At 38.8% G+C, this 27,552-nt stretch overlaps 1 protein-coding gene across 1 annotated transcript in view; it reads right to left on the reverse strand.

The window, feature by feature from the left end:
• Positions 1 to 27,552, reverse strand: part of IL13RA1 (interleukin 13 receptor subunit alpha 1) — a 100,306-nt gene that overhangs the window by 12,057 nt on the left and 60,697 nt on the right. Inside the window, exons 6-10 of the mRNA XM_049767657.1 lie at positions 25,606 to 25,757; positions 12,694 to 12,744; positions 12,328 to 12,460; positions 9,302 to 9,398; positions 7,103 to 7,187 (exon numbers count right to left, since the gene is read on the reverse strand). Of these exons, the coding sequence (XP_049623614.1) occupies positions 7,103 to 7,187; positions 9,302 to 9,398; positions 12,328 to 12,460; positions 12,694 to 12,744; positions 25,606 to 25,757 (518 nt within the window). The remainder of the gene's footprint in view (positions 1 to 7,102; positions 7,188 to 9,301; positions 9,399 to 12,327; positions 12,461 to 12,693; positions 12,745 to 25,605; positions 25,758 to 27,552) is intronic.

Raw genomic sequence — 27,552 nt, forward strand, 5'->3', positions numbered from 1 at the left:
GAAGTAAGGAGAGTCACATGACTCTAAGTGCCTTGCAAAGACCTGGCCTTTTATATATGGCCCCATTACTAGCCCCAGTGTCTTCAGATCATATTCGAATATTCACAACTGGGAATTCACAAACCTTGCAAAACAGCTATTCCCATACCTTACAAATCAGTGTAGTATGTTGTAACCTTGCTTTGATCCCCAGTATTAAATATATTCCCCCCACGCACCACCATGAGTAAGCTCTGAACAAATCTGGGTAAGGCCCAAACCTTCATTTACATAAAAATACATACCAGTACATCGGTATAAGGGCTTGGGAATGCGACCAGTACTTTGCATGAGATGGTTCTGAGTTTCATCCCTAGCATGATCTCTGGTGAATAGCAAAATATATATTATTCAGGGCACACAATCAAGTATGTGTGACAAGTGAATGAGAGAGCCATGTGTGCAAATCCTAAATATCATGCCAGGTGTGATTCCAAAAAAGGAATAAGAAAAATATTGTGAAGAGTTTTTTTTTTTGGACCACACTTGATATAACTCACAGTCTTGTGCTCAGGAGTCACTCCAAATGCTATGATAAGACCATATGTGGTGCTGCAAATCAAACTCAGTTCTCCTGCATATAAAGTATGTACTCAGTAGTCTGAGGTAGGTCAAAGGGAAAAGAATGTGCACTGTCCCTTTAGAAAGAATTAATTGAGAACCAAAGTGGTAGTAGAGAGGGTAGAGCATTTGCCTTGCATGCAGCAGCAGCTAACACAGGTTCAATCCCCAACACCCCATATGAAACCCCAAGCACTACCAGGTATGATCCCTGAACACAGAGTCAAAAGTAAGCCTTGATCATCACTGGCTGTGGCCAAAACAATTAAACAAAAACAGAAGCCCAAAATATTGATCATGTAAGAAAAAAATTAAATATGCATCCTGACTTTAGCAAAAATGAATTTCAGGACAACAAAACACCTTAGCACATCACTGATTGTAGAACTTTGTAGAATGGAATGCTGGGTCATATGAATATGATTCAAGTTATAGAACACTTAACTTGATTGTGTGAGACCCAAGTTCAGTCCCTGACACCACATAATTCCCCGAGCACCACCACAAGGGACTCCTGAGCATCAGACTAGGAATAGCCCCTGAATATCCCCTGGGTGTCACAATCCCCCCAACAGAAAAATTTACATAAATAAATACTGGCTTTTCACAAACCCCTAAAGAAACAATTAATGCAGAGGATAACAATGGGCATAAAAAAAAACAGCTAAAGAGTTTACAGGGTATCAATATAATATTCAGATTATCTTCAGGTGCCAAAGGAGGGAATATGTAGATGATCAATCTGTGCCTCACTACTATGATGCATAACTAAATATATCTACTGCCTGACAAGTGAAATGAAGAAAAATTTCAGCTGGATACTATTAGGGAATTACTAACTTTTTAGGTAGAGCCACATCCAGTGGTGTTTAGAGTTTACCCCTAGCTCTACACTCAAAGATCACTCCTAGCAGGCTCAGGGTACTATATAGGGTGCCAGGATTTAACCAAGGTTAGCTGTGTGCAAGGCAAACATCCTATCTGCTGTACTATCATATCAATTCAAACCCCCGAATTACTAACTTTTAAAGTTAGGTTATTTGGGCTCTGTAAGAAAGCATTCTTAGTATTTGAAAGCATAATGAAATTTAAAAACAACAACAACAACAACAGCAGCAGTACTTGGAAGTTAATCCAAGTTAAACAGTAATGTTTTCAAATGCAAAACTGGGATGAATATTGAAAATAGGGTTTCCAGAATCAGGGGAAGAAGAGTACTTTCTTTTTAAGGAGAAGCAACTCACCGTGCATTAACCCTTTATGCATCGCGTGCATGCAAGCGCGTGCATGCACACACACACAAACACAAACACACACACACACAAACACACATGTAAAGCCAAGAGTCCAGTTAGTAGCAAATTAAAGGCAAGCAGCAAAGCAAGAGGAAAAAATGACATTGACCAAAATTATACTACAGTGATGCTCAAAACATTATCAAAACACTTGAAAAGCTTAAGGAGAACAATACAGAATTAATTTGACATTCCTAAATAAGTTTTGTGGTTTGGTTTTGGTTTGGTTTGTTTTGGGAACCACATCCAGCAATGCTCAGGGATTACTCCTGGCTCTGTGCTCAGGGATCTCTCCCAGCAGGACTCAGGAGACCATGTGGTCCTGGGTATCAAAGCCAGGTCTTTTTCATGTAAATCATTTGAACTAGCTCTGTGGACTCTAATATTTTTAAGAACTATGCTTAATATCATAATATGGAAGAAGAAAGTGCTAAGAGAGGGCATGAGGTGTTTTATTTTTGAAATTTACTCTTGGTTTTGAAATCACACCACAAACATACTCCTGATTCTGTGCTTTGGGATGTCCCTTTACATTGCTAAGGAGACTACCACAGTTCCAGGGATTGAACATTTGTCTCAAATAAAACATATGCTTAGCCCCATACTTCGCTATTTCAAATATAAACTTACTTTATGTTAAATAAAACAGGAATTTTACTTTCAGTAGCACTGTCCTACAAATCTGTAAATGTTTCTATGTTTCAAGAGTCCAGTTAGCCACACCACCATCCATCCTCATAATAATGGAGAATTGTCTTGGACTGAAAATAGGTCAATTTGAGATTCGGTGGTTTCTAATTTCTCTCTGGTTCCTTAGTGTCTCTAGCTTGAAAATAAGAGGTAGGGTGATCATCTAGATTTTTGTTTTTCTGAAAAATAATTTTTAGGGTGAAGCAATAGAGTTTTTATTGAATCTTATTTCGAAAGATATGAGGGAAGAGGAAGTGGGAAGAACATGTTTGAGAGAGAACAAAGGCTTCTCCAAAGTGAAAACGAGCAAGCAAAGAAACATAGAGATAAGCAAGCAAAATACATGTTCATGGAGAACACAAGAACCTTGATTTTTGAAAATTTAAAAATTAAACACTTAAACATGCAAACATACACCTCAGTGGATAACCTCTGGGTCATGTTCATTCTCTACTGCCCTGCTTCTAGAAGTTAAAGGTTAGGTTTTCTGTGCTCTATACAGTTCAATTTGGGAAGATTGCTGTCATGTAAAGAAAGATTCTTTGATTGAAAAGCAAAGATGAATACTTGTTCTATTACCCTTGCCCTTGGCTGGCACTTTATTATGCTTTTCATTTTAAAACTTGATTTTATTTAATGGTTTGAAACCACCACAAACAAAAACATTTTATGCTTTTAGTCGCCTGTCTTGTCAGTGTCCCCACCTCACTAAATTAGAGACTTATCTGACTCATCGGGACAACCTATTATCCTCTAGACAGCAAATTGGAAAAAAGCAATTTCCCCATCTCTGGGAAAGGTAATTGATCTGATTTTGCTGTCGATATTGCCATCTTTCATGCTAGCACCCACGCTGAAAACCTTGAGGCTATTTTTCTCTAAGCCCCCCTCCCCACGTTCACCCCCCACAATGAGTCACCAAGTCCTAATGAGTTTCTTTTAATAATGTCTCTTGCATCAATCTCCTTGCTACCACGTAAGATCAAATCCCTATTATCTTTGAGACCTTCATGACAACAATATTCTTTTTTCTTTTAATGACTTGCACAGGGTTGCTTTTTATTATAAGAGTAATATGGGCTTATTAGAGGCAATTTGGAAAAATTTCAGAAAGTAGAGTATCAATTATATATAATCATTCTACCCATAGAGAATAATTTTCTTCCACTCATTGTTCTATGTTCATGCTAAGGCTTTTTTTTTTTGAAAATTAGGATTACAATAGACTACACATTTACATATTTTTAACTTTCATGTCCTTAGTATATTTCTATGAGATTAAACTTTCATAACTTGACATTACTTTCCTTCTTTCCATTTCTTCTTTCTTCCCTTTTTTCTGGTGAGGGGGACAAAATTAAACCTTGGGCCTTAGATCTGAACACTAGGACTCTATTACTGAACTCTATAATTAGCCTTGAGAACATAACTTTCTAGGAACAAATTCTCAACCAATATGGATCAATTGGTTTCTAATTTCCAATGTTGCAACAAATGTTATGTTGACCATGCATGCAAGTTAAAAAAACAACTTTTTTTAAGACTTATTTCCTTACAATGAATTTCTGAAAATGTAATTATAGGATCAAAGATTATTGTTCATTCTTGTTAATTTAACATAATTATTTATGTTAAATAAAACAGAAATTTTACTTTCAGTAGCACTGACCTACAAACTTTTAAATGTTTTTGTGTTTCAGCAGTATAGTTAGCCAGACCAGCATCCATCCTCAAAATAATGGAGAATTTTCTTGGACTGAAAATTGGTCACTTTGAGATTCAGTGGCTTCTAAGTTCTCTCTGGTTCCTCAGTGTCCCTAACTTGAAAATAAGAGGCAAGGTGATCATCTAGCAGTGTTCCAGAAAAATATATTTATATTATTTTATCAACCCACCAGCTGGGCAAGTGAAATGACAGTTTCCCTAACCACTTGTCAACTCTAGACATTAAAACTAGTTTTGATTTTTTTATGACACATCTAATGGTGCTCAGGGTTTTTTCCTGTTTCTGTGCTCAGGCATACCAGCTGCCAGTGCTGAGGAACCATATGGGGTGCCAGGTACCAAAACTGGGGAGGCTATTTGCAATTCAAGCACCCTATCAGCTGTACTTTCATTCCAGCCAGTGTTTTGAGGTATTGTTAGAGCTAAACCCAATCAGGAGCTTAAGGGTCACCTCCTGGCAGTGCAAGTTGCAAGGGATCAAACCTGGTCTTCCTGCATGCAAAACCTAGTGAGTTATCTCTCTGGACTCTATTTAGTAGTTTCTTAAGCTGAAAAGGTTTTGATGGACATATGCAATAAAATTGCATTTTTTTAGTGACTCGCAGATACTATCACACCATTCTGACCGGGTTTCTTTCTATTGAGCAGTAACAAATTCCAATAAGTAAGGATAATAGCTGGAACTGGATATGATAGTCCCCAAGAAAAATTGCAGTGTATACTTTGCTGAAGATTACAAATTGAAAAAATAACAATAAATATATCACTCTAGCCAAATGGAACATCTTTGGTGTAAACTAAAGTACAAGTAACCATGTACAAGTACCATGCTGGTACCACCTGTCTCTAATTTTTCCCCTCCTGATTTCTGTTAATATGATATTTCTGGAACGAGGGATGTGACTCAAGTGGTGGGGTACATAAGTAGCATGATGGTGACCTGAATTGATCCTCAACACCACAAGCTACCCTTAGAGTGAACCCTGAGAACAAAGGCAGGAGAAGTCCTGAGCACTAAGTGTGTGGTCCCCCAAACCACCAAATATGGCCATCTGAATACTTTCTCCTCTAAAGATATCTCCCAATCTTTACTCAGTATCCCTCTACACCAAACTACTACTTCTATCACACAGAAACACTTAGAGGGTGATAAGACTCCTCAGAACAAGCATTCTTGTTCCCAGAGTGAGAACTCTAGAATAAGTCTTGTGTCCAATGCCACTTTCCTGTCCACTGATGCTGTGACTACAGTGGTGACTGAACTTCATCTATAAATGGTGTTTTCTGTCAGGAACCTGGTTACTTGTCCAACCTGCTTGCTAGTGACATATATACCTCAGTAGTGAATCAAAATCAACTATTCTTGGAGACCACATCAGACTCACTGCCTTCCTTTCCTAGCTATGAATCATTATGGTCTCTGTGATCCTTTTGCAATAAAAGAACCATCTCAAGATCCACAATAAATGTGAAGTATTCACAACAGTAACACTGATCACTAACACTTATGAAGCACTTCTAAAGTTCTAATCATGTGCTGCAGTTTTAATTTCGTCAATTAATTTCACACATATAATTATCCCATGTGACGGGGTAAGCATTACCTTCACTTTACTAAAGGGAAAACTGAAGCACAAAAAGTTCCAAAAGTTACTTCAGCCAAAAATAATCTAAAAAGGCAAGACAAACAGTGATAATGAAGCAGGCATAGTGCTTGCTTTACATATGGCTTTCCTGTATTCAATCTCCTCAATCTGTGTAGGCTCTTGAGAAGAACCAGGAGCGATCCTGAGTGCAGAGCCAGGAGTATTCCTGAGCACCACCAGGTGTGGCCAAAACAGAAACAAAACTAAAAAAATTTGTGCCAAAATACCCAGCTGAAATACATCCCAAAGTTTTGTACAGAACTAATGTAATCTGTATAATGATACCCGGGTCTTTTTTTTTAATAATTAGGTAAAGCATTCTTGAAATTCATATGAAACAATAAACCTCCCTGAATAGCTAAAGCGATCTTTGGGGAAAAGGAAAAGAGATACATCACTTTCCCCAACTTCAAACTGTACTACAAAGCTGTAGTAACTAAAACAACATGGTATTGGAAATAAATATAAACCCTCAGATCAATGGAACGGACTTGAATATTCTGGGATTGATCTTGAGGTATATGAGTAATTAATCTTTGATAAAGGGCCAAAAATACTAAGTGGAGCAAGAGAAGCCTCTTCAACTAGTGGTGTTGGGAAAATTGATCAACTACATACAAAGAAGTGAACTCAGACCTTTATTTAACACCATGAACAAAAACCAAATCAAATGGATTACAGACCTTGATCTTGGACCTTAAAACCTAAGGTTAACAGAGGAAAGTGTAGGCAGAACACTGCACAACATTGAAGCTAAAGGCATTTTCAAGGATGAAACCTGGGAACACTGAGAGAAGGAAGCAGACACTGATGGTGGGTCTGGTATTGGAATATTGTATATCTGAGACTAAAATATTATTAACAATAAAAATTACAGTGTCTTAATATTAATACAAAATACACTTAAAGTAATTACTATTTTATGGACCCAATTTTTATCTGAGATGACAAAGTATGTTTTAGAAATAGTGATGCACAAAACTATAGTACTGTTGCTGACAGGTTTTATACAATGCACTGCATTATAAATACGTGTAATCACGTTGAATTCTTCGCAGAAAATGGTTACTTTTTTGCAATATATATTTCACACAAAATTTATAAAGTACCATAGCCAATTTTGAATACCATAAAGTTGGCACTTACCAAGGTATCATCATTCTGGTCTCCAAACATTTCTTTAAAAATCTTCCCAGGGTCAGGAATTGGAGGGAATATAATAATCTTGAGCCTTTAAGAAAACAAGAGAGAATTGTGATGTCATTTCCCAACTGGATAAACCTCCTTAAATACAGCTATAGTTACAGGTGGCTGGGAGGGAGAGGTCAAAGGCATGGAGCACTTGCTTTCCATTTGAGTGGCCTCAAATTAGATGACCATCCCAAACCCCTGCCATCACCAACAGATGTCAGAGCTGAGCTACAGGAGATGGGCCCACATTGCTTGTGTCCATGGAGTCTTACAGTTAAGACTGTGACATATATCACAGTCTTATTTATTAGAGATGCTCGGGGCCTATGACAAACCCCTAGGCCAGGAGAGAGAGAAAGAGAGAGAGAGATGGGTTTGGGACCAGGGTAAGATCAGATTGAGGACCATGTAAGGTAAAAGGATGCAGCTGAAAATAGATGAAGGTCTGAACAAATCTGGAAGAAAAGCTGCAGCCAGGGGTAGAAAAAGTTCAATCCACTTGCTCCTCCAACTGTCCCTTCAAACTACCAACAAACTCTCTACCACCCCAGTCTTCCCTGGGGTGGGAGTTATAGTCACAGTCAGCCAATCACGATCAGGATCTTACCTAGAGAGGTGGATCCCTTTTATGACTGGATGGTGCTAGACTGTAGGACTAGAACTAGTGTCCCCATACAAAGCAGCATAACATAACTAGTCCTGCACCTCCAGGCCAAGTAACACCAGAGATGGCTCCAGGCACCTAACACATAAGTGCATAAATATCATCTCCTTGCCAAGACCTACATGATCTGGCCCTACTAACATTTAAGGACATATGATATTGCTTTCCCCATTGCACACTACATTCCACAAGATCCATTAAATTCATCTGATCTCAGGCCTTGTACATGCTACTCTCCTGACTTGAAAGGCTCTTTCTTTGAAGGACTTACTCCTTTACTTTGAGTTTCTCCTCAGCTATCATATTCTTAGATGAGTTGTCCTATGTACAATGAATTCTATTGCTTTCTCATCTATCTCCTTATCCTGCCCAGCATCTCCAGATTTATTGCTCCCTGTGTGAAACTGTAATCTTTCTTATGTAATATATCTACATTCGTAATGAATGTACACATGTATAAATGCCTATATCCCTTTGAATATGGCCAAGACTTTTGTCCTGGTAATAGTGGTGATGCTAGAAATTAGAGCAGTGCTTGGCACATCTATAAACACATAATCCACTTATGTTGAAAGCATATGGAAATAATTATAAAATATTGGCTCTGGACCCAACTTTATAATCACATTCTATTCTTGAGTATTTACTGTAGAGCAAACAATAGCACTAGATAAGTCCCCATGGTGAACTAAAGAAAGTAAAACAGTCTCAAGGAAGTAGTACCACATATTCCAGACAACTTGGTGACATTCTCTTCCTGAACAACATATTTTTCGTTAGGACAGATGGGGTAGTGCTCAAGGGACTATGTGGTGAAATGAGCCCAGGGTTCTTTCATGCAGAACACAGGCTTCACTTATTTGAATAATCCCCCCAGGCCACTGTTTCCTACCATTGTAAGTAGTAATGTCCTGATCTGGTTTGTATTTATACTAAAAAAGCCATTTAATGAGCAATGAATCCCATTCCTAAAATTTCATTTTAAGAGCTACCAACTACTGTTGAAATATTAGGCATTTGAAAGAATAGGATAAACTTAAAAGCCTATCAATAATTCTACACATTGTGAGAAAGCAATAGCTAAGCAGAGTCCCAAGAAAAGAATCCAACAATTTCCTTATCATAAAATAGACACAATAGTACATCTTTGCTATGTCATGTACCCAAAGCCATTGATAGACTACCTCTAAGAGAGATTACGCTGGGTAGAGTTCTTGCCTTGGTTTACCCAGGTTCAATGCCCAACATCTCATACGGTCCCCTAAGCCCTTCGAGGAGTGTTCCCTGAGCATAGAGCCAGAAGAAAGTCCTGAGCACCATTGGTTGTGACCCCCAAATAAAAATAAATAAACAATAACATAAAATATTATTTTTAAAATGAATGCCTCTAATGCACCAGGCAAACATAAGCACCTGCAAATAGATGAAGAGCCATAGCAACCAGCTAGCGGAAACTGAGAGACCTGCCTGGGCAGCTTTTTTTTTTTTACCTTTTTAGGTAAAGCAGAAGGACTATGATTGCAGCTGCAACGATGACGGGAATGATGAGTAACATGATTATGTACAGAGAGGTCTTGGCCTTCTTGCCTGCAAAATGAAAAGCACACAGAAAAGCATGATAAATAAAACCCTTCTAGAACTAAATAAAGTAATAGTATTATAACACCACTAAGATGACAAGTATATCTGCTCTCTGTCACAGCCTATTTTCTAAAACACAGGATCTTATATTCTATTATCTTCATAGTGAAAGATAAAAAATATCTACTTGGACACCTAAAATCAAAAGGATGAATAAACACATTATGGGTGTCTAAATCCAGGTTATCTTAACTGATTTCATGATGCTATTAAGACATTATATCTGCTGATTATGCCCACTCATGAAAAGTGACTCTTTTCCTATTGGTCACATATTAGTATACTTAAAATAAGAACCACCACCCTGTGACTCCACCCTGAATTTAGGTGTAGCTACCTGAGACCCACCCATTTCTGGGAGGGGTCTTGGAAACCAGATATTATGTGTGACCTTACCTGCAAGACCCTGCCCATTCCTGGGAGGGGTCTTGGAAAAGATAGATAAGCCTTTGAGCCAGGGGATTATGGGTTTCTGCCCTGCTGGGCTCTTTGGCTTTTGGGTCGTTGCCCCGTTTGGTCTTTTGCCAGCATGGAGGTCAAAGGGAAGATGGCTGAAAGGAGTTAAGATGCATGGCTAGCTAAGAATGGCTGAATGCTTGAAAGGTTATGAGATAGGCCACACACATGTGGTGAACAGGGCATGAATAAAGTTGATGCTTCCTGATGCCTGCCTGTGAGTGAGTTCACTACCCGTCGCTTTCCTGGACCCCCGACCCGCCGGTTGATGGGGGATGAAGCCACGTGACTGGGGCCTAAGGACAAAGGCCTCCATCCACCTCCATCCTTCACCATCCATCACCATCCAGGTCAATCCTTAATTATTTAATACAACACCACCCATATTATTATTTTATTTTATTTTTTTAATTTTTGGGCCTCCTGATATACAATACTATTCATGCAAGTGTTTATGATTGTTCTAACCCCATTCTCCACCATTTTTTCAGTGGCTCCCATAAATCTTTAGTATGCTTGGGCTTGTGGCTGCATCAACACACTCTCTGCACTTTCATCTTTTTGGGTGCCATACCCTTTAGTTCTCAGGACTTACTCCTGACTCTGAGTTCAGGAATAAGTCCTGGTGGTATCAGGGAACCACATGGAGTGACAGGGATCAAATGGTGGTCAGACACATATAAGGAGAGAATCTTAACTCCTATCTCTCTGACCCTAGTCTATATTCTTTGAAGGATACCAGTCATTGAAAGTGATGCCTATCCAAAGTTCGGAGATCCTCATCTTAATTACACCTGCAAAATCTATATTTTCCCATAAGGTTGCATTCATGAGTCTTTGGAGGCAACTACTATTTGATATATAGATAGCCTTCATCCCACAGCTGGACAGGAATTATTTTTTTCAATACCATACAAATAACTTTACCAGTGGATTTTTCAGCTATCCTCAAACCTACAATGACAGTCAACAGTTTGACTCATAAGAGAATTTCAGTCAGAGGTACTTAAACTGTGCCAGATTCCACAAAAAATAAGATGGTAGATTAGATGTGAGAATCTCCTTCCCTCTTTGGGGAGCAAAGGGCACAACTAGAAATGCTCTGGCCTGATGTTTCACAAAGGCCAAACAGGACCACACTTTGCAGTGCTTAGTGTTTGGGGGGCATGTGGTGCCAAGGCTTGAACCCAAGACTTCACACATGCAATACCTATGCTCTACCACATCCCCCAACCCATAAATGTGTTTTTAGGCCACTAAATGTGGAGTAATTGTTTATCTAACAGTAAAGAATTAATACAACAAGGCATATATTACCAGGTTTATTTATTCTCTTATCAGGAAATGAATTAATTTAACAGCCTGTCTTTCTGACTGTTAGAGAATTATGGAAAATTATTAGGGCAGTACTATTTCCTCAAGGTGCCACAAAAAAGTACAACAAGGATAGGATCCGTGGTGCAAGCAGTAAGGCTTTGCCCGAGCTAGCCTAGGACGGACCACAGTTCGCTTTCCCGGCGTCCCATATGGTCCCCCAAGAAGGTGCAATTTCTGAGAGCATAGCCAGGAGTAACCCCTGAGTGTCACCAGGTGTGCCTCCCCAGAACAAACAAGCAAAAAATGTACAATAGTCTACTCCTTTTCCTACATGCCAATCCTTCACATAAGCAAATCCTGTAACGATGACTTCCCTGGCTTGGTTCAGAAAAGGCGGTCCCTACATTTTCAAACTCTTCAATAGCCTAAATAGCATTTCAAGGCCAGATTCTAGTCTGCCAATGCACCTCAGGCATTACGTTGTCTGAAGAAACACTGAAGAAATAATGATCTGGACATTATTTTTTGTTATGTGTACTACATTACCATTTCTGCTTAAGACTGCATCTATCTTGGGAGAACATGGAAAGTTTCACATAGAATCACTTTATTTGCATACAGTCAAATAAAATCCACATAACACAGGATTTTCCAATCTTGTACTAGATACTGTCTCTTAGACAAAAAATCATAAAGTTTCTTTTTCATATCAAAAGGTACAGGTTTATCTACTCATGGTCATCCAGGTCATGGTTCTACTTTTAATTCTGTCACTGACATCTAGGGCAGTCATCCAGCATGATAAAATCCATAGATTTCATCACACCAGCTTTCTATATTTTTGTTCAGATTTTTAAGAAAGACAATATAACAGAAGAGATGATAGTACTACTGGATTGTAGATTTGCAAAGAGGTATATCAAGGAAATGAGCCCAGAGAGATTTGACAGTTATTAAACAGAAACTATATTTAAATTGCTAGTATTCTCTGGCTGATATCAAGAATGTAAATCTAATGGTTCTTTCTCTACATCTATTTTCAGCATCAGCTTAGTTTCCAAGAATCAGTGGTTTAAATTTTAATGAAATCTTGTTCTCTTACCTATACTCATGGCTTGACTCCAATTACTCCAGATTTTGTCATCTCCATAGCAATATGTATTTGCTTTAGCTCTTATTCTCACGGTGTTCAAAGACTCAGGAAGAACAGCGGGGACGTTAAGACAATTTATATCCTTAGACATCAAATAAAAATGCACAAGGAATATTAACACTTTATTCTCCATTTTGCTAAATTGTCTATATGATTAAGGATTGCAATCCAAGTGACTTGACTAACTCCTGGGGAAAAACTCAGCAATGATCTGAAGTATGAGAGGATTTTTAAGCATTTAAGAATTAGGCTCTGCTTACACCACACCATCCCCAAGTATTCTATGCCCCAATTGTAAAAGTTGAATTGACTGACCTCCAAGTTTTCTTCCTCAAATTCTGAATTCTGACATTTGGCATCCTTAACCTTGAAAATATATAATTATAAAAGAATCAATTAAAATTTATAAAAGACAAAATATTTATATTATTTAACCATTTTTGACAAGATATCATTTGATCTCATTACAAGAAGACATTTTATCTCATTGAAAGTACAAAAAGTGGGCCCGGAGAGATAGCACAGCGGCGTTTGCCTTGCAAGCAGCCGATCCAGGACCAAAGGTGGTTGGTTCGAATCCCGGTGTCCCATATGGTCCCCCGTGCCTGCCAGGAGCTATTTCTGAGCAGACAGCCAGGAGTAATCCCTGAGCAATGCCGGGTGTGGCCCAAAAACCAAAAAAAAAAAAAAAAAAAAAAAAGAAAGTACAAAAAGTGGGCTTTATAAAACTTGGTTCTGGGTCAATCATATCCCAATTATATTCAATAAACATAATTTTGACCTCCTCTCCCACACTATTTACAAAATTAGTTCCAGATGGATTGCAGATTTACACAAGAAAGTTAATATAAATAAATAAATAAATAAACAAAATATTTCTAAATGAAAATAAGAGAATAAATTCAGGTATTTGAAGTAGGTAAACATTTTTCAGATAGAACCAAATATTAAGTTTACAGGGAAATTTTTTATTTAATTTAAATTTTTATTTAAACCATAGTGATTTACAAAGTTATTCATAGTTGGGTTTCAATATATAATGTTTCAGAACCAATCCCATCACTGATGTCAACCTCCATCCACCAATGTTCCCAGAGTCCGTCCCATCACCACACCCTAGCCCCAGCCTGCCAAAATAATAGGACAGTTTTTATATTTTGTTTGTTAAAATTTGGGTCTCATATTTTCATTGTTGTTGAGTCTAGCTTGGATATTTAGTTCTGTACTTTCTTAACACTACCAGTGCACATGAGACCCCTTGATTCCTATATTTAAAATTTTTTAATTATTCTGTTTACCAAAAAAAATCCTACTGATGGAAATAAAATTGTAATACACAGAAGATATTTTCAGTTTCTAACAATGGACTTGAGAATATACACATATAATACTTATATTCAATATACATACATGTTTATAAGTTATGTTCATATACACCCACAACTAGTAAGGAAAAAACTAACTACACAGTAAAAGTTCACAGAACACTTGAAAAGACATTTCAACCTTAACCCTAAGATATTCAAATTGCTAGTAAATATATGCAAAAGTATTCAACTTCAAGGAACAGGGTGATGACTCAGAGGACTGGAAAACATGCTATATATATTCACATATATATCTCAAACTCATGCCCTCATACATATATAAATATTTACAAAGTTATTCATAGTTTATTCATATATATATATATATATATATATGAGGACATGAGTTCGACCCAGTCCTGCAGGGGTTATCACTGACTCAGGATGCTGATGACTCTCAGTCTCACTAGATTCATAGGCCCAGGCATTGAACGGTCAGCCTCATTGGTTAAGTATAGTTAGAAGTGGCCCCCTGCTCACTGCCAGCATTGTTTGAAAGGACCACCCAAAAAGTGTTGTATTTCATCAGTTATCAGGGAAATGCAAATGACATACAACACTTAACACTATACATACCTATTAGACAATCCCAAGTATTAATGAAGCTATGATACACTTAGCCCTCTCCTTTTCTGGTTCTAAGTGATGAAAATTGGCAATTATTTTGGAAAACTGTTCATGGACTACTAGAAAGAACTACTTATAACCCTAGGCCTTACATATGACTAATAGAAGCCTCCACACATGTGCACCAAAACATAGTCTGCAAGCATTCATTAAAAATTTATTAAAAAATCCACAATATAGGGGCTGGAGAGATAGCATGGAGGTAAGGCATTTGCCTTTCATGCAAGAGGTCATCGGTTCGAATCCCAGCGTCCCATATGGTCCCCCGTGCCTGCCAGGAGCAATTTCTGAGCATGGAGCCAGGAGTAACCCCTGAGCACTGCCGGGTGTGACCCAAAAACCACAAAAAAAAAAAAATCCACAATATGGAAACTCTCCAAATATCTACCAATGGGAGAAAGGCAAAATCCAATGAGACATGTTGATAAGATGCAATGAAGCAAGGGAAATGAAACATCTACAATTACACAAAACAGTGTCAGTGACTTTCAGCCACAACACTGAGTGATAAAAAGACCAATAAAAGTAAATCATTTCATTGATCAAAAGTGCGAATGAGGGCACGGAGGGATAGCACAGTGGTGTTTGCCTTGCAAGCAGCCAATCCAGGACCAAAGGTGGTTGGTTCGAATCCCGGTGTCCCATATGGTCTCCCGTGCCTGCCAGGAGCTATTTCTGAGCAGACAGCCAGGAGTAACCCTGAGCAACGCCGGGTGTGGCCCAAAAACCAAAAAAAAAAAAAAAGTGTGAATGAGTCAATCGAAATCACCTTGGGAATTAGAAGTAATCCTCAACAGGCACTGTTGAGAGTGAGCCAAAGGCAAAAGGGGGCACAATCTTTTGTTGAGAACATGACGTAGCAAAAACAGCTGGGTTAAAAAAATGAAAGTCTAATTCAAAATTGTCCACCATGCACTTTAAATCACTTGCTGTTGATGTAAAGGGAATAATCAGTTTCTAATTGGAATTTAAATGAGATAAACAGAGTTTTGCATTAGTTTAAATACTTCTGGAAAACAGGTATATAAAGATGTTTAGTATCTCTAAGCAAAGAAAATGATGATTATCAAAACTTCAATGAAATGTTAGAGTCATCTAAGAACTGTTAGAGTGACTGTCAACGAAAAGGCCAGAAAGAACAAATGCCAGAGTATAGTGAAAAAGGAATCCATGAGCTGTTGCAGGAATATAAACACTATAGGCAATTTAGAAAAACAGTAAGAAGCTGCCTCAAAAAATTTAAAAAGGGAATAGAGAGATTGTATAGTGTAAAATAACGCTTCCCCAACTCCCTTTTACCTAAAGCTTTCTTTTGAGATGTTAATCCCACCTGGATGATCAGACCCACCCACACCTGGAATTAGATGGGCTGTTTTAAATAAATAATAAAAGGTACTGGCTTTGGTGGAGGAAAAAAAGACATAAGAGCGAAGCAAAGAGAGAGAAAGAGAGAAAGAGAGGATAAGCAGCATAGGGAGAGCTCAACAAAAAATGAGCATATAGCAGAGAGACTCATGGCAGAGAAAAGTCTTAGAAATAAAACAAGCTAACACCATTGAAACTTTGACTGCTTGTGAATTATTTCTCCATCACTACTCTGCATCTTCAGACCCATCACCCTGAAAGGTTAGAAACACAATGCTTGGGGCAGCTTCACCCAACACGTGGAACACTTTATACTTTATAGTTTTACTCCACAGTATAGGGTTGTTAAGATGCTTGTTTGCTCTGTATGCTGAAAATCCTAGTTCCACCTCTAACAACACATATGATCCCATAAGTATAGCAGAGTGCACCCCTAGAGACGCCTAAGCACCACTTGGTGTGTCCCAGCATCACAAGATTTCAGTGGTAGCACATACTTAGTTTTTAGTACTGAAACACTTTCCAGGTTGATGAGGACACATCCTGAGACACTGGGGCCCAGTGGAGGGTCCACAAAACAATATTTAATTAAAACCACAATGACTCTATGGCCCAGAAATAGCAAGTGTGGGTATTTAGCCAAAGGGAACAAAGTTAGGATCTTGTATTGAAACTTCCCTCCCATATTTACTAGAACATTATTAATGGTAGCTAAGCCAATCAGTCCACAGATGAATAGGGAAAATGTAATATAATATATGTATATGATAGAATATTATTCAGCCATATAAAAGAAAAATGAATGAGAACAAGTGTGGGATTTACAGACACACAGAAATGTGACAAAAGTGGTTAAAGAAAACAAAACTGAAGAATTAATCTACTGAACTGAGCTTATAGGGAGGGTGAATGATGGGAATGGCTTTTGGATGCTTGGGGAAAGAAATAGATACTCCAGCAGTGTTTGTGTTTGGTGTTAAAAAGCTCAACAACATTGTAAATTACAGTACCTCAATAAAGATTTTAAAAGATGAAGAAAAGGGAGCCAGAGAGATAGCATGGAGGCAGGGCATTTTCCTTGCATGCAGAGGAACAGTGGTTTGAATCCCGGCATCCCAAATGGTCCCACGAGCCTGCCAGGAGTGATTTCTGAGCGTCGAGCCAGGAGTAACCCCTAAGAATTGCAGGGTGTGACCCAAAAACAAACAAAAAAGATGAAGAACAGTAAATTCTGCCATCTTTGGTAAAATTCATGACTATGGTGAAGGCACTAGGTTAAATGAAATGAATGAGAGAGAATGGCCATTACTAAATGATCTTCCTTATATGTAGAATTTTTTAAAAGTTGAATTTTTAGAAACCCAGAATGATATGGAGGTTGTCAGAGCTGCAGGATGGGAAAAGTGTGAAGATGGTTAAAGAGATAATGGATAGCATGATTGCTGTTTATAAATCTATATTATTGGAAGATGTGTTGACTGCATACAACAAAACCATAAATGCTCACACTATTGCAAGCATGTGACCAAAACTATAATTAAATTAAAAATGAAAAATCTTTATTATTATATACTTAAAATTTACTGAGAATATATCCTCAATGTTTCCACCATATACAAAGAAAAGGTAAATTGTGGGACCAAAAAGAAAATATATGGTTAAGAGGCTTATTGTGGGCCCGGAGATATAGCACAGTGGCGTTTGCCTTGCAAGCAGCCAATTCAGGACCGAAGGTGGTTGGTTCGAATCCCGGTGTCCCATATGGTCCCCCGTGCCTGCCAGGAGCTATTTCTGAGCAGACAGCCAGGACAGCCAGGAGTAACCCCTGAGCACCGCCGGGTGTGGCCCGAAAAAAAAAAAAAAAAAAAAAAAGAGGCTTATTGTGTATACCATTGCCCAGTTGTATTCTTCTCACATATGATTCTGGCACCACATGTAGTCCAGCCAGAGGCCACTCCTGAGCACAGAGCCAGGAACAGCCCCTGAGCACTTCCAGGTGTGGCCCAGTTTCTCCCATCATAAAGGAAACTTTGGGGAGCAGACCAATAGTCTAGCAGATTTGGTTTCCACAGGCTGACCCAGATTAAATCTCAAACACCTGAGAACCACAGGGAGTAATCTCTGAGAACTAACAGTTGTGCCCCCCCAAATGGTAACTTGTAAGGTGATATTTATATGATAGATACATTAACTTGATTGTGGTAATAATTTCACGTAGTTAATTTATATTAAATCAGCACATTGGAGGACAGAGATATAGTACAGTAGGTAAGGTGCTTGCCTTGCATGAGGCCTACCCAGATTTGATCCCCAGAACCACATAGTGTTTCCTGAGCATGGCCAGGTACAGTCTCTGGGTATAGAACCAGGAATAAGTCCTGAGCACAGCTGGGCTTGGTCACAAACCCAGAATAAATAAGACAGAAATACCTCAGCATATTGTGTACCTTAAGATTTCATTTTCCATGATTTTAATTGTTCCAGCTAACATAAGTAATAAAATTTGGTATTTATATGTTAATTTTTTAAGATTATTACATTTTAAAGGCTGAAGACACTATTCAGTTATAATAAGTAGGAATAACTTAAGTTTAGATGATATAACATAGTTTATCATTTATTGAGTTCTTATGCATCCACATTTCTAAATGCTTTATGCATGTATTCTTTATTTGATCTTTCTAACAACCTTTGAGAAAGTTGGCATGTGTCATATGGCAATTTATGGTCTACATTTCCTAAGGACAAGGAAACGAAGATACAGAGCTACTTATATATTACCAAAGCCATGGAATCCACATTTAAATCCAAGTCTTCTAATGTTGGAGCCTAAATTGCAAACAAGTTTTCTGGCATCAATGTTTACGCTCATCAATAAAATAAACACTAAGTTATACAAACAAGGCATACATACCAGAGGCTAAAGAACACTTAATTTACAGGGTAAAAACTCAAGTTGCCAGGCCAGGAGCAATAGCATAGTGGGTAAGGTGTTTGCCTTGAACTTGGCCAACCCAGTATAGATCTGGGTTCAATCCCCGGCATCCCATATGGTCCCCAAAGCCTGCCAGGAGCTATTTCTGAGCACAGAGCCAGGAGTAACCCCTGAGCGCTATCAGATGTGGCCCAAAAATAAACAAAAAAACTCAAGTTGCCACCAAAAAAAATAAATAAAACAAATTTTCTCTGAAAAATAATCTCTCTGAGCTAGAGATGTAGCTCAGCAGTAGAGGTCATCCTTCGCATGTAAAAGGTTCTGGGTTCAATTCTTGGCACTGCTTAAATATGGAACAAGGATCAGAAAACACAGTTTTGAGTTCCAGCATACTGTGGCATTAACTTAGTGCTTCCTAACAGTATTTTCAAAGAGTTTCAGGGTTATCCAGAGTTGATATAGGAGCAGAGAAAAAGTTAGGAGATACTGTACCCCATTTCTGCCAATTGGAATCAGTGCCCTGTGGGGATTCACAAGTGTTAACAAGCCACGGGAGAGATTGAGTTGTACACTGATCTCCCTCCTCTGAAACCATCTCTCAGTATATTCATGTGTGTTTGTAGTATTCCAAGTCATAAATCATTGCATCATTGGAAAGTTCTGGCTCTTTTTCATATATGAATTTCCTTGTGTATTTTATCAGATATCTCAGGTGTAAAAGAAAATAAAGACATGAAGCAGGCAGGAAATGGTTTATAGGAAGTGGAAGGGTGGTCAAAAACAAGCCTTTCCTTATTTTTTCATGAGCTGCCTCTGGCAATAGCTGTCATAAGGGCCCGAGTTCATATCCCAGCCCACTCCTACATGCCTCCTTTGACTGAAACAGCATGCAGAATTCCTACAAAAGGCTTGCAACAAAAAAGACAAGCTGTATAAACTAGCAGAACTCAAAACCAGTGAACACTCAAAAACAAGCAGATGCCATTCCCAGGGAGGAAACAGCTGGGGGACATCTGTTTGGAAAGAACATGAAACTCAAATGGATCAACAGAGTGCATTCTGAAGACTAGATTCTAGTCTGCTTGGGCAAATGCCAGGGTATGCATGCAGAAGTTTTTTTTTTAAAGGTAGCCCAATTGAACAAGAACCCATTCATTAATGATTATGCACGAGTTTACAGCAAGTTTTGGGTCAAAGTTTAGGACATAGATAGCAAATTTACTGTTACTATGACAAGCTATGTAACCTCTTTCATTCAACCTTTCTCAATGACGTGTAAAAAAACTATTTTGAGGATTGTTATGAGATATGGTATAAGAAGATTATAGAAAGGGGCTATTAGTAATAGTTAGAAGTACTGAGTTCATCTCCAGTATTTAAGAATACAAGTTTTGGGGTTCAAGGAGATAGGTTAAAGGGATGAAGTGTATGCTTTGCAAACAGGAGCCCCAGGTTCAGTTCACAGTACAACATGGTCACTAAAATTCTGCCAGGTTCCCACTCCCAATAATACAAATTTGAAGTTAAACTTTGTTGAAATATTAACTCTTGGGGTGAGGGGATTGGTCTACAACTAGAGGTGCCTCGGGCTTACTTTTGACTCTGTGCTAAGTAAGGGATCACTCAGGCTCAGAGGACCGCATGGGGTGCTAGGAATTGAACCTGGGTCTGCTGAGTGCAAGGTAAATACAACCAACTCTATTATTGCCCCACTCTTTAACTTAAGTCTTACTGATTAGAAATAAGATCTTAGTGTTTGAAACTGGCTTTTATCATCTATATAACAGAAAAATGATATTCCGGGCTGGAGAGATAGCAGTGGATAAGGTTATATCCATGGCATCACATATGATCCCCAGATGATTGTCAGGGGTGTTCCCTAAGCACAGAGCCAGAACACAGCTAATTTAACTAAACACAGCTAAATGTGGTACAAAAGTCCCACAAATGTTTAAAAACACAAAAAATTTTAAGAAACATTACATAGATTTTTAGAGTTATGGCAAAGATATAGTGAGACAATTGAAATAAAATGTTTATTAAAATATCTAGTGCAATTTAATTTCTCATTTCTTATTAGATCCTTAGTGACAGGAAGAACACAAAGTAAACACCCACAGGAGGTCAGGGGTTACTCCTGGTTCTGTGCTTAGAAATAGATCCTGGCAGGCTTGGGGGACTATCTGGGATGTTGGGGATGGAACCCAGGTCTGTCCCAGATTGGCAGATTGCGGCAAATGACCTACCACTGTGCTATTGCTCTGGCCCCCAGATTTTTTCTTTACTTATTTTTATGTTTTAATTATTTTTTTGGTTGGGAGCCACATGCAGTGATATTCAAGTCTTACTCCTGGCTCTGTGCTCAGGGATCACTCCTGGCGGGTGTAGTGAACCATATTGGGAGCTAGCAATTCTAAGTCGGTCACATCCAAGTCAAATACCTACCAGCTGTACTATCTCTCTGACCCAGGAGCTCATATTTTTCTATGGGAAAAAGGCCCCACATATGATCAGCATAACTAGTAGAATAGAATTGAGTACCAAATGGGTAATGCAAGGAGCATGATTCAGAGTTTCAAAGACAGAGCAGTGAAGGCAGTAAGTCTAATTAGTGTTTTGGCCATCAAGTTCATTTCACTAGTGGCGCCTCCATGCCTCACCTGTTAACCACTGGGAAGCATTTGCTTTTTTGTCTTCTGCCATATTTCATGGGGATATGAGTGTTTGATAGAGATGATTGTTCTATTTCAGCAGAGACTCATTTGCAAAGGAGCAGAGAAGCTCTACTCAGCTGTGCTTCGATACTCCCTCTAGAGTTACAGCCTGTCAACACTGGCTTATTTTAGTGAAGATTTGGAAACGGCCATGATGAGTTCAAACAACTGGACCAAGGACTTGGCACACATGCAAGATGTTGAGTTGCTTTACAACCCAATATCAAACACTTGCTCTGGAACCTCAAAAGGCAAATGGACATAAGGCTCAAGCAGGTGGCCCAGCGAGGGAGTGGCACCTTCTTCTTGGTCTCTAGGCACCACCTTATGGATACTACACTTGAAGTGCCATATGTTTCAATCTGTGCAAAATGTTAAACCAGAGGTTGGGCAGCTATCTATCTCCAGTGTCAGAGGCATATGTTTTGCATGTGGGATACCCTGTTTGATCTCCAGCACCATAATTTCCTTCAGAATCAATTTTTATCACCCTGGAACCCCCAAGCAATGCCAGGATGGTCCTGGTGGTCCCACTGGGCCATTAGGCCAGATTGGTTGATAATCACCAGAAAAGAGCCTGGAGTCCCTTCAGTCCGCCTAGGGAGACTCCCTCTTAAATTCAAATTTATTAAACAAAACTTCCTTTTGCTTGAGATCAAAACAAAAACATTTGTGATCTCTACTTACAAGTGTAGCAATGGGCCTCAGGTTCTAAAGTTATAACACCATCTAATCAGTGCCCTCATAGTGTATTTTTCTTTGGGGAGCCATGGTTGCATACCAAGGACTGCTGGAGGTAGACTATGTGCCTGCATTCACAAGCACCAGGAATCAAACCCAAAACAGCATATATTCAAGGCATGTCCTCTACCACTTAAGCCCATCTCCATCCCATCACAGCATGTTTTGTAACAGATTCCAAAGAGCACACCCACCCAAAATCTGATATGTCTGGACTACTCCAATTAGACTACTTTAGTGGCCACTAAGCCCAAGAAAAGTGACTGGCCAAGAGGTAATCTAATCGCTAATCTAATCTCCTCCTGCACTATTTTGCCATCACCATTCCACTGTTCTGTCTCTTCCACATTCCGAGGGCTTTTCTGCCTCATAAGTCTTCAGACTTGCTGTCCCTACCTCTACTGGCAAATCTTCAGAATACTTCTGCTCATCTTTCTGTTCTCATCTTCAATATCATGCCTATACTCTCTAATATCTCATGTCTTCCTACCACCCCTCTCATTTTCTTAGAATTAATCCTTTGAAAATCACTTAATTATTTGTCACAAGTTCTTATAGCAGGGGTCTCAAACTCAATTTACCAGGGGGCCGCAGGAGGCAAAGTCAGGGTGAGGCAGGGCCGCATAAGGGATTTCACAAAAAAAGTCCTCAAACGTCATTATTAACAGCTTTAATTATTTCCTCTGAGCATGAATAGAAAATTGAGTGAAGATCATGAACAGTTCTTCTGAACATGGCATCTTTTGCCTATTCATTACTGCCAGAGACTTGACAGCATTTCTTCTCACAAATCTGAAACACATTTGGCTTTAGAAAGGAAACAGTTGAGACCCTCAGTATGGCTTGAAGATGATCATCATTAAGTCTAGACCTGTACTTTGACTTATTGAAGTTCAATGTGGAGAATAACTTTCCACACAAATATGTGCTCCCAAAAAGGAACATGGTGCGCTTGAACATTCCGGAAAGCTCAGGGAAGCTGGAGTGGCGGGGGAATTCTCTCAAAAATTGCCCATGCATAGCTGCTTTTCCACTAGTCTCCCTGAACTTGGCTTTGAGATCAGAGTTGCACTGCAGGTCAATGAGCTCCATTTGAAGCACAGGAGGGGCATCTTGCACATCAAAGGAAAAGGGGTCCACAAAAATTTGGAAAGTGGCTCTGTGCTTTTTGAAGTCTGCAAATCTGTGATCAAATTCCTTCTCTAGCACAAAAATAGCATCAACATATTTCTCACCACTGAATGGTATGCCTGCATCCACAAGTTCCTTGCATGCTGGGAAATGGCAAAGGTTTGTCTGAGAGAGCTGGGATTTCCAAAACACAAGTTTTGTGGAGAATGCTCTCACGTTGTCATAGGCAGCACTAATAAGCTGCCCCGGGCCTTGTAACATCTTGTTTAGTACATTCAGCTTATGTGTGATGTCAACAAGAAAAGCTAAGTCCATGAGCTATTTGTGATCACTCAACTCAGAAACAGCATTCCCATCCTTCTCCATGAAGGCTTTCACTTCTCTCAACTCAAAAAATCTTTTCAGGACATTTCCCCTGCTGAACCAATGTACCTCGGTGAAATACAGCACATCTCCATATTCTGACTCCATTTCTCTAAAAAAAAAGCACGGAACCTCCTGTGCTTTAAGCCCCTGGATCTGATTTGGTTGATGCATTTCACAACAACAGACATCACATTGTCACACGGCAGGCATTTACTGCAAAGAGCCTGCTGATGGATAATGCAGTGAAGAACAATGGCCTTCTCTACACCCTCCTCTTCAAGTTTTTTTGAAAAAGTGCCACCAGTCCATTTTTCTTCCCTGTCATAGATGGCACTCCATCGGTTATTATTCCAACAAACCTCTTCCATGGTGAACCTGCATTTTCAATGGCATCACACAGATGCCGAAATATCTCATTAGCGGTGGTCTGGCCATGCATTGGAATTATTGTGAGCACCTCCTCTGTAAATTCAAAATTGCAGTTAACACCACGGACATAAATTGTGAGCTATGCAGTGTCTGTTATATCTGTGCCCTCATCAAGAGCAACTGAGTCTGCATCAAAACATTTGGCTTTCTCACACAGTTGATGATAAATGTCACTTGACATGTCAGAAATGCACTCTGCCACAGTGTTGGCAGAAAGGCTGATTTTGCTAAACTGACCTTTCTTTTTCAGATACTTGCAGCCTGTAACATGCTTTTTTAAACAAACTCTCCTTCTGTGAATGGTTTCCCTGCCTTAGCAATCATCTCACTAACCATGTAACTAGCTTCAACTGATGCAACGTTCTCTTTGGTTGCTTTATTGAAGAAATCTTGTTGCCTCATTAGACATGCTTTAAGACTGGCAACCTGCTTGGCTCTCTCATTTCCTTGATATTTTGCACATTCCTCAGCATGTTTAGTTGAATAATGGCCTTTCAAGTTGTATTCCTGGTGCACTGCAACTTCCTCTGAGCAAATAAGACTAGTGGGGATGCCCCTGTACTCAACAAGAAATACTGTGTCTTCCACTTTTCCTGAAATTGTCTGTTCTCGTCATTAATCTATCTCTTCACTGCAGGCTTTGATGAAGTCATGATGAAGGTATGACAAAATCTAATTCTATAATAAACTTCTCTCCCTTCTCTCCCTTAGGCCTCTGATAATGCAAGGGACAGCGGGCAGGAGCAGCGGAAATGATGTCTGCACTAGGCGCAAAGTATTCGTGATTATTTGCTTACCAAATATTCGCAATAAAAATCACATTAGTAAGAAAAAAATTGCAAAAAAATCACATTAAAGATTTGTATGCCCCGAACTGAACTGCTCGAGTATGCGAATGTTTAATCCCCTTTTTTCTTACTAATGCGATTTTTATTGCGATTATTTGGTAAGCGAATAATCGCGAATACTGCAATATTTGAAGGCCGGTCACGGGCTACAAAATGTTGTACAGAGGGCCGCAAACGGCCCGCAGGTTGCGAGTTTGAGACCCCCCCGTCTTATAGGGTCATTAGTTATAGCGGAAAATTCTGTTCATCAGGTGCCATCACAGAGTGTATGGTAGACCAGTGATAAACATTTTTGAATACATGAATTAATGAGTGACTCTATTCTTACGAGAAATCCTCAAAATTTACACCATGCCCAAATTCAGGCAGAATGTTTCCTTATCATCATCATGGGACAAATGCCATTATATTTCTATTCATTTCTATTCAAATGAAGTGAAATGATTTACTCTATCATACTGCAAGAAATTCCAGTGAGGGGCCAACAGAACATCAGGTAGGGCATTTGCCTTGCACAAGGCAGATGAGTTCAATCCCTGACATCCTATATGGTCCCTCAAGTCTGCCAGGAGTAATTTCTAAGTACAGAGCTAGGAATAACACTCGGCTAAGTGCAGCCAGGTGTGACCCACAAGCCAAAAATATTCCAATGATAGACAAATGCACAAATAAAAAAAACCAACTATGTAAACAGAAAAACTTACCGGGAAACGCTGGGTTTCCTTGGTGTGGCTGTTGCTGACTTCTACTTCATACTCTAAGCATTTCTTTACAAATTTTGGTGGAGTCTCCCATTGAACATCCAAGGTACTATTGTTGAAAGAAAGCTTTTTAATACGTGGAGGATCGGGTTTCACTGAAAATTAGAAATTGGAGAAAACCATTTAGATTTCAGAGTTTCTTAGATTTATACATCAAAACAATTAAAATATGGCTGGTGCTATCTGATCAGAGAGAAAATTCTGTTCTTTATATTTTTTTTATTTTGTTTGCAATACGGTTATTTTTCCCTTTCCCTCCCTCTCCTGATATTTTTGAAATGACTTGAGGTTGCACAAATCTCCTTGTGGTGTGAGATTCCTTTAGTTGGGGCACACACAGATTTTGGTTGTAGCATTCATTGGTGTTTCTACAGTGGTCATGCATGTGTGCACTGGGGTCACATTCATAGGTATGGTGTGTTAAAATATCATTGTAATAATGGATATTATAGACAGCAGAACTACCAGGATTACCATTGGTGCATATAGCAGAAGCACATGGTATCAAGTACACAACCTCATGCTTACAGGGCAGATTTTTTAGTTAATACGACATTTCCTGTCCCCCCCCAACATAATTTCTGAGTAGCAACAATAGATGTGAGATGTTTATTTTATTTATTTAGTTTGAGCACTAGAAAACTTATTTTATTTTTTTGGTTTGGAGCTATAACCAGCAGTTCTCAGGGCCCATTCCTGGCTCTATGCTTAGGGATCCCTCCTGATGCAAGGTATTGGGGTATTAGAGTATACAATCCAAATTTAATTATTAATTAAAGCTTATTTTAATTATTTTTATTTAATTCAGCAATGTAATGGTACCAAGGATCACTAGGGTCACCTCGGTTTTGCTTGGAAATTTCCAGGGAGGCATTGAATGCGGTACTAGGGATTGAGCTTAAATTGGCCACATGCAAAGCAAGAGCCTTACATACCATACCATACCATATATCCAGCCCCAGAAGTTTATTTTAAAATGTTTAGGAAGTTCTAAGGAACATTGGAGGGAATGCCTGACAGATAGCATAAACCCTAACTTGCAACTGGTAGAACATGACTGAGGGATATTCAGGACACTCAGCTGCATCAGAGAGAATAAAGAAAGTGATTGGATCAATATATATGTATATATACATGTATATATACATATATATCCAGGTAAAAAGGGGTATCAAAGGACACCTTATACAAAGGGGTTATCCAGCTGTCACTCACTTGTGCCAATCAAAGAACATAAGTAAAATATTACCCTAAAGGCAGGGAAATGTTTCAATAACCTATAGCACATGCACATGCAGCACATGTAAAGCACATACTTTATATGAAAGAGAATCAAGTCCAATTCCCAGGTTACCATAGTCCCTAAACACCATTAAGAGTGACACCACAGAAAATTGTTCACCTACCTGTAAAGAAATGAATTCAAGCCTCTTTTTAATGCCAGGCACAAAGTCAAATCAAAATGGATTAAAACAGCAGAACTCTCCATGACATTAAAGTTAAAGGCATTTTCCAGGATGAAATACCACTGACCAAGCAAATGAAAGCAAAGATAAACAAATAGGGCTACATTAAACTATGAAGCTTCTGCACCTCAAAGGAATTGGTGACCAGAATACAAAGTCTGATCTTAGATTGTGTTCACCCATCTTATAAAAGATTAATATCTAATATGCATTGGTAGAGTTTCACAAGAAAAAAATTAGCCCCATCAAAAATGCAGAGAGAGAAAATTTCTCAAATTTTCTCAATGAATAAATAGATAAAGCTTAATTTCTCAAATTTCTCTATTTTATATGCCAAAAGGCATATGAAAAAAGTGCCCCACATCATTAATCACCAGGGAGATACAATCAAAACAACAATGCAATATCATTTCATGCTAAAGAA

This window comes from Suncus etruscus, chromosome X (assembly GCF_024139225.1).
Source record: "Suncus etruscus isolate mSunEtr1 chromosome X, mSunEtr1.pri.cur, whole genome shotgun sequence".
NCBI lineage: Eukaryota > Metazoa > Chordata > Mammalia > Eulipotyphla > Soricidae > Suncus > Suncus etruscus.